Genomic DNA, 8,615 nt, shown 5'->3' with positions numbered 1-8,615 from the left:
AGCAAAGAGGTGAAAGATTCTCAAGACTAGGCATGAACATGAAGTAATCAGATCAGCCATTATCTTATTGAATAGGCAAGCAGGCTTGATGAGTTGAACAATCTACTTACATTCCAATAATTATGATCATCAGAACGCACGACAATGATAAAATGTCAGCAGAACTCAATAAGCATTCACAGATTTACCAAATTTGAATTGCTCCTACATGATAATAGCAAAAGAGTAATCAATCTGAATGCAGCTTTACAAATTCTCAAAGCTTTTAGAAGGCATTTTGCCCATTATATGTTTTCTAGTATTCTTTTCTCTCTCCAACAAGATAATATAACATTTAGGAGCGAAAATACAGACCAGCAGGGCAAAGCTTGATGCTAAAATAGCAAACACTTCTACAGCTACCATATACTTCCCTGGAGAACTTACATAAGCTGGAATGAATGTGATCCAAACAGCACAAAAGATCAACATGCTGAAAGTGATGTGTTTAGCTTCATTGAAATTATCAGGAAGATGTCGAGCTAGAAAGGCGGCCACAAAGCACACACAAGACAGGAACCCAATATAACCCAACACACAATAAAAGGCGACTGCAGATCCTACATTGCATTCAAAAACAATAACCTCACTAAAATAATCACTGTTTTTCAGAGGATAAGGTGGTGAGGTGGTGAGCCAGATTGTGCATATTAAACATTGCAGCAAAGTCAAAATGAAAGTAGTCAGTCGCTGCTGCACTGGCCCAAAGGACTTCATAAGGTTGTTGTTGGGAAAGGTCGCTTTAAATGCCAGAACAACAATAAATGTTTTATTCAAAATGCAAGACACACAAAGAACAAATGCAATTCCAAATGCTGTGTGACGTAACATGCAAGACCAGGCTGAGGGTTCACCAATAAATGTAATGGAACATAGAAAACAAAGCAATAATGCAACAAGAAGAAGAAAACTTAATTCTGAGTTGTTAGCTTTTACAATTGGAGTGTGTCTATGAGTATAAAATGTAAAAAACACAATTAACGTGGTGCAGCATCCAAATAATGCCAATGTCACTAGAATAATCCCTATGATCTCATAAAAGGATAAAAATTCAATTTTCTTCGGTACACACTGGTCTCGCTGTTGATTGGATTTGTATTCTGTTGGACATGGGATGCATTCAGTTGAATCTAAATAGAAATGCATGGATATTTGAATTGTTTTAATTCAAAATCAAACCTTATCAAATAAATAAAGATATCTGAGACACATCTTACCAGTAGTGTTACTCATTTCTCCCTGTGAACATTGTACACAATCGAAGCAACATTTGGGTTGTCCTATCCTTACTGCTTTCCTTGTTCCCGGAATGCAACTTTCAGAGCAAACTGCTTTTGGAACCTAAGAATCAAAACCAAAAATTTAAAGCTTCAGTAATATTTGGAATTTACAATTGGTAACTTTTTGAAGGATCTGAATGGTATACTTTGAGAGATGCTGGTTATTATAGTTGTAGAAGAGATGGGCATAGGTGTGGGATATGCCAATGTGTTCAAGGAATTTACAAAGACAAGAGAGGTTGAAGATGCAGTGGTGGCTCAACATAGCAAGGTTCATGACTGGATTTGTGCTTTTTTTTACAAAAGAAAAGGTAACAATTGCAGTTTCCAGTGAAGGACATTAAGTACACAAGAAAAAGAATAATTTGAAAAATCATTCACAATTATAGACAAAACGAATAGAAATTTAGTGGAAAACAATAATGGATGCATGAGATTTATCTTATGGAAAATGTAAGATAGAACCAGTAGTGCAAACTGTGTTTGGTTTAAGGGAGGTCTAAAACTGGGGGACATTTGAGATCAATGGAAAGACAGATGAAGTAGAAGAGGCACTTGAATCATAGATCATAAACTTTTGAGGAAACAATTCTTCATCTCTGCAGTTTCAAATGTGATGGAGGGATTTAAGCGGAAAGTTGATCACAGAGGAAAGAAAATTACCAGTACTTTGATGTTCAGGAAGATCCTGGAGCAGTGTATTGGAATTGGCTGAAAAACGGTGGGCTAGTAATGTGTTTGATGCAACACATTGTTCTCTTTTGTTGAATAATTAAATGGATTTTTTTTCTGCCATACATCCTAATTCTGAAATTAGTAGACTTATGGAGATAGATACAAGACCATACTTTAGGAATAAGTGGAATGAGAGTAGATATTTAACTGGAATATGCATCAATGGTAATTTATTGTCCATCCCAGAAGACAGTTAAGAAGCAACCTCATTGCTCATTGTGGGTCTCGAGTTGATTATGATTAAGGAGAGTAAAGGCTACAAATATATGGTATCAAATGAAGGAATTGGGAGTTAATAGATAGAAGCCTGCAAGTTCCAATAGAAAGGCCTTGACTGGACATTTTTATTGCAAAGAGGTAAAGTGATATTGGACATGGAAATGATTGATGGTAGCCAGTGGAGTATAAAAGTGTGGAAAACAAGGATATTCATGAATAGATTTATCATCTAATAACTCTTCTTTATTCATTCACCCACAGGATGCAGCTATTCCATTTATCGCCCATTCTTTGTTGCCCTTCAGAAGGTGCTGATGAGCTGGCTTCCTGAACTGCTACAGTACTGAGGCTATTTAGTATAGAGGTACACTCACAATACCATTAAGGAGGGAACTCCTGGAATTTGACCTAGCCACACTGAACTCAGCCATGAAATCCACAAAATACAATGTAACATTATGGCCACCAAACTAAACTTCAAACATGTTATCATGGAATATGTTTATCCTCTTAATTCCAGATGCTCTTAATACTTCTGTTTCTCTATTTTGATGATGTTTCCTTTTTCCTAATCCAGGCTATTCCAAAAGCAATGCTTTCAAAATTCTCATATCTTTTTATATGATTATTTATCCGATTCACTAATCCAGATAAGATTGAATTTTAGAACATTTTTAGTGTATAATCTCATGACCAGGAACACCTATTTACACTCTTAGAAGTTTATTAATCTTTCAAAATGGCTGTATTGCTTTCATTACATAACAGGACGCTTTTCCCAAAGACTCCAATACTCTTCATAACTCACTGTCATGGTTCTAGGTTTCCTTACTGATTTTAATTCGCAAAGCAGGAAGAAATCATACATTAAGCCTGAGGAGATGTGTCCTGATGGTAAATACAGACAGACAGACAGTCTGCTGTTCTTGCATTCCCAATATATTTTCTATTTGACAGCTGGCTCCAAAGCTACAGATATTTGGACATGAGGTTGTAATGATAGTGACCGCTTTGCAGAACACCTCCGCTCGGTTCGCAACAAACAACTGCACCTCCCAGTCGTGAACCATTTTAACTCCCCCTCCCATTCCTTAGACGACATGTCCATCATGGGCCTCCTGCAGTGCTACAATGATGCAACCCGAAGGTTGCAGGAACAGCAACTCATATTCCGCTTGGGAACCCTGCAGCCCAATGGTATCAATGTGGACTTTACAAGCTTCAAAATCTCCCCTTCCCCCACCGCATCCCAAAACCAGCCCAGTTCGTCCCTTCCCCCCACTGCATCACACAACCAGCCCAGCCCAGCTCGTCCCCTCCCCCAACTCCATCCCAAAGCCAGCCCAGCCTATCTCCGCCTCCCTAACCTGTTCTTCCTCTCAACAATCCCTTCCTCCCACCTCAAGCTGCACCTCCATTTCCTACCTACTAACCTCATCCCACCTGCTTGACCTGTCCGTCTTCCCTGGACTGACCTATCCCCTCCCTACCTCCCCACCTATACTCTCCTCTCACCTATCTTCTTTTCTCTCCATCTTCAGTCCACCTCCCCCTCTTTCCCTATTTATTCCAGAACCCTCTCCCCATCCCCCTCTCTGATGAAGGGTCTAGGCCCGAAACTTCAGCTTTTGTGCTCCTGAGATGCTGCTTGGCCTGCTGTGTTCATCCAGCTCCACACTTCGTTATCACCTGATATTAGGCTGGATGACGTGAATGGTTTACATTCCCCATGATAGGTTCACATTATTACCTGCTGAAGGAACAACAGAATGTGTATTCACGAGCCCATTTGATAGTCACAAAACTCTAACAACCTGGTCTGAAATTAATTGCAGGCCCAGGTATATTTTTAATATTTTACTTACTTTTCTATTCATCTATGAATAGGCTCTGATGAGTTAAAAACTGTTAACAGTTGAAATACTTTGATGCAGTGAGACTCCTTACCGTAGCCTGGCCACCATTCCATACAATTGCCTTTTCAGATAGTAGGAAGTTTTGGCCTGAGGGAGCAGATCCATCATAGTATCCAACAGTTACAATATCAGCACCAAAGTCAGCCGCTTGCCAGTTTACAATATCATATATCGCCACTGGGTCACCATTACTGTCAAAATATAATTTTTCACCAATCTTTGTCCTGAAGTTTACTCCTTTCATGTAATGAAGAAGCTATATCAAAAGAAGCAGAATATGGAGATAAACAACATTATATTTCAATGTTGACTAACAGGATAATGCTGCCTCTGACCTAGGCAAGTGGTGGCAAAAGGAGTTTGATAAATGCAAGATTTTCATATCGTCATTCAGATATGGTAAGACATCTTTCCTTATGCATGTCACCATCATGGATAGCATCAACTATTTAATTAGCTTATTTTCATAAAGCAAATGTTATGAAAAGTACTTACCTGCCACGGTTGAAAGTTTGAAATATTTGCACAACTGTTATTAATAAACGGTCCTTTGCCATGTTCACACGAGAGCATGTCATGCAGAGCATGAGCTATAACATAGGTCGATTTATACACATTATAAGTTACTCTGTACTCAGACGCATCTGTAAAATCATTGCGCGTAGTATGTAGATTTTCCTTCCCGGTGCATTCCTTGGGCCATGAATCTGGTTTTAAGTCATCCAATTTGTTTTCCGTGTTCGTCAAGCTGCAGCTGAACGCTCTTTCCCAAAACTCTTCCATTAAAGGATTTCCTGGATATGCAGATGGGTGAGACTCCATTAAAAACTCCTTCAGTCCCGGTACACGTACTTTTCGAATCGCAATTCCAATTGTACCAACAAGGAATTGTTTACTTTCTTCAGGAGGTAGTACAGAAGTGGTGACCCAGGCCTCGCTCCCTATCCATTGTATGCCAGTTAAATTCTGTCGTACAACTTCCTGCAGTAAAATACTCATATCGGCTTGCGCAAGGAAGGCTAAAATAACTTTTGTGGAAGATTGTTTGATAGAGTCTATAGTTCTGAGTAATTTGTTCCGAGGATATGTGATGTGAAAAGATTCGGAGAAGGCTATACAAATGCCCAACTCTCGCACTGCCTCTGTGAAAGCCTGCATCCCAAAGTTCCCATAGTCATCATCACTTCTAATTGTCCCGATCCAAGTCCATCCAAAATGTTTTATAAGTTGAGCTATGGCTCTGACCTGAAAATAATCACTCGGAATTGTTCTGAAGAATGACGGATATTCATGTCTGTTGCTCAGGCATGCACATGTAGCGACATAGCTAACCTGCAGGCAAGGCAATACAATCAGTGCGAGCGTAATAAAGTAAGCGACATATTAAATTTGCAGTACAAAGCAGTTAATTAATTTCAAATATGTAACTTGAGTTATGTAATTACAAGTATTTGGCATTGACGAATAATCTTCATTTTAATATGAGGGGTTTCCACAGATTTTCGTTAGTGATATCTCGAAGCTCGAAATATCTGCTTCAGTTTACTGAGTTATCGTTTTTAATTGTCCCTACTTCTTTCTTTATATCTTTATATCTTCCCCATAAGCAATTTTGAATTCAGAAACCATGCAAGTTTAACTGAGACATTCAAGAGGGCATTGGATGGAAATAGCTGCAAGCATATGGGTAAAAAGCGGGAGAGTGGCTCTGGCTGATGATGCTCGCTTGAAGAACTAGTGCAGGCACAATGGGCCGAATGCTCCCCAAGTGCCATAACATTTACGTGATTCTGTTAAAGAAGTGCCATCAATAATTAAAAGATGATGTAAGTTACGTAAATCTCAACTCCATTACATAAATAACATGGAATGAACGCAGACGTACAAGATGAACTTCACTACTACTTGTGTACTTTAAACTTTTAATTAACTGGACTATGGTGAATGGCGTCATGAATTAATTGCCTCTGATGACGTTCACAATTGTCCACGGAATTGATAAACACGAAAAGATGCTTGAAATTCAATTTGATAAAGTTTTGTTTATTGCGTTTATCTGAATAATTAAAACGCTAATGTCATTATTAGGATAAGTAGATAAACGTCAAGCTAGTTTAAAGTTCTCTATGCTGAGAGAGTCGAGTTTTATCATTAATAACAAAACGTTTTCGAAAAAAAACAATATTTCATGAACCACCTGCATCAATCGCCTATGGGTACTACCCATTCGAACCATTTTGACTGTCTTGTAAAGGAAACATAAAATTTCCTACCGCTTTCGCAAACCTTACGTGGACATTATAGCTCAGAAGCAGATCTCTTTGATTAAACGTGTTAATTTTAAATTCGACTTCAAGTGCCTACTTGCTTGCTACCTCATTACGCACCATGAAAAATACACCAAATGCAGATATGTTTCGTGTCCATGGGCATCCAATTAGTTCGTAATACCTTAACTGAGCAACAATATGGGTAGCACTGGAAAGCAAACAGTGATCATAGAGCAGGAGAAAGTTTACTATTTTAGCCAGGCTCATGACAGTGCTGCTGTGAAGGAAGAGCACTAGATTAAGCAGCTCTGTGAAGGACTAACAGTGAAGATTTGAATGAAACACGGCTTGTTAATTTTTTTTCCTATTATCCTGTGCAAATTGAAACAACTTACCAAAGGGATCTGAAAAGGGGCAATTAAAGACGCGATAGCCATGGTTTGTGATGATCCAGAATCACCGACAATAGCAGGAATGACGGGGGATCTTTGACAGACAGATTCCGAAGATGTAGTTTCAAGACCGTTCAAAAACTCAAAGGCTGCTTTCAGTGACACAGTAGGCATACCACAAGAATCATAAATCCAGTAACCCAAAGTAACATTTGGAAGTAGATCTGGGTTCTTGTTGATTTCTTCAATTGCAAATATCATCGTTATTGCAAAACGAAAAAGTCTGAATCGAAAGCTGCAGAAAGCACATTTGGACACAAATGAACACGAAGACTTTACGTGTCTTAGTTTCATTGATACGATACATAAATTTTAGAAAACCAAGACAATTCTTAAGAAGGTAACCCCTGGAAAAAAAATCAGAAAACAATTTCTTTGGATCAAGTTGTCAAGTTGCCTTCTTATTTAGTTACTCGGCAGTAAAATATTCGCGAGTCTCAAGACTTTTAATATATTCAATAAAAGACTTGGCCTGACAGGTAAATATGACGAATGTTGTTAGTCTATCTTGTCTTAAGTTTATGTTGAGTAATACATTTTCAACAAAATTTTTATGGGCAGAAATTAAGTGGACAAGTAGCTATTTGAAGCAATTTAATCAATGGGGTTTGCTGCAGACGTATTTTAGCCAAGAGAGCGGAATGTGGATATCTGTTCTCTTCTTAAACCCATCTTAATTGCTTGAGTGACGTGCATAGGTTAAACTATTGTACGTGATATATTGAAAATTATGGTTTTTTGCTGATTACTGAAATTCCAACGCTATAAAATTTGCTTTCGGACTTACCTGCGGTTAGTGTCCTGTATATGATGATGCCTCAGTTGCAGATAGGGAGAGATTATGGGTTGACTTGAAAGGAATATTTCCAAAAGAATTAATTTCTTTCATGCAGCACCTGCCACAATCACTAAATTTGCAAAGTGCTTTACAGCCAAGGAAGTATGTTTAAATCGTTGTGACCGTTGCAATGCGGGAATCACAGTGGTTAGTATTCGCTCACCAATCTTTAAATAAACTACAGAGCAAATACTAACAAAATATTTTTTTCCTCATGTTGAGTGAGGGATAAATATTTGCAAAGGCTCCGAAAGTAACTTCCATGTTTTTCTCCTAAATATTGGTATGGAATGTTTGCATCTATTTGAGGGCATGGAGGTGCTGCGTTTATCTGGTTCAAAAAGCAGCACTTTCAACACCATCGCATTACACCTGAGCATCTCTTGAAATTTGTCCACAAATCCTTGATCAAGACTCGTGACACTTGCTGGTATGCTACCATCTGAGTACCAGTTGGCACAGCTCAAAGCAAAGCATTGTCTAACCACGAGCCAGCGTAGGTGAAGAAGAAAGGGCAGATGAGTAAGGTGAGCCTTGATGCAGGTTTAGATATTGACAGCAGGGTTTAAGATTAGTTTATGTGTACGCAGAACGGAAGGTACGAAGCCAGACGAATTCTGGAACAATCGTCAGTTTACTTTAGTTGCCGGCAAAGGTGAAGAATTTGTGAAGATGTGCTAAAACTACATCAACTGCCTGCTAACAAACACCATATTTCGGAAAGAATCTTCTGGTTGTTCCTGGAGAAATAGTAAACACGTTCAAAAAGAATGGGTTTAGAATTTCACCAGAAATACTGACAAGCTTTCAGAAACAAAACTGCAATATTTCGTCGAGAATTATCAACAAAGTAACTGCATGGAACA

At 38.5% G+C, this 8,615-nt stretch overlaps 1 protein-coding gene across 1 annotated transcript; it reads right to left on the bottom strand.

Annotated features, from left to right (window-relative positions):
- Positions 1 to 246: 246 nt before the first annotated feature.
- Positions 247 to 7,112, bottom strand: LOC125457780 (extracellular calcium-sensing receptor-like). Its single transcript, XM_048542375.2, has 6 exons — positions 6,855 to 7,112; positions 4,685 to 5,521; positions 4,221 to 4,445; positions 4,024 to 4,026; positions 1,257 to 1,380; positions 247 to 1,169 (listed from the first exon to the last, which is right to left on the bottom strand). Exons 1-6 carry the CDS (start codon positions 7,110 to 7,112, stop codon positions 247 to 249), a joined length of 2,370 nt encoding a protein of 789 aa, XP_048398332.2.
- Positions 7,113 to 8,615: the final 1,503 nt, after the last annotated feature.

The sequence above is a fragment of the Stegostoma tigrinum genome, chromosome 14 (genome assembly GCF_030684315.1).
Source record: "Stegostoma tigrinum isolate sSteTig4 chromosome 14, sSteTig4.hap1, whole genome shotgun sequence".
Classification (NCBI taxonomy): domain Eukaryota; kingdom Metazoa; phylum Chordata; class Chondrichthyes; order Orectolobiformes; family Stegostomatidae; genus Stegostoma; species Stegostoma tigrinum.
This window is presented reverse-complemented; position numbering and strand designations above follow the sequence as displayed.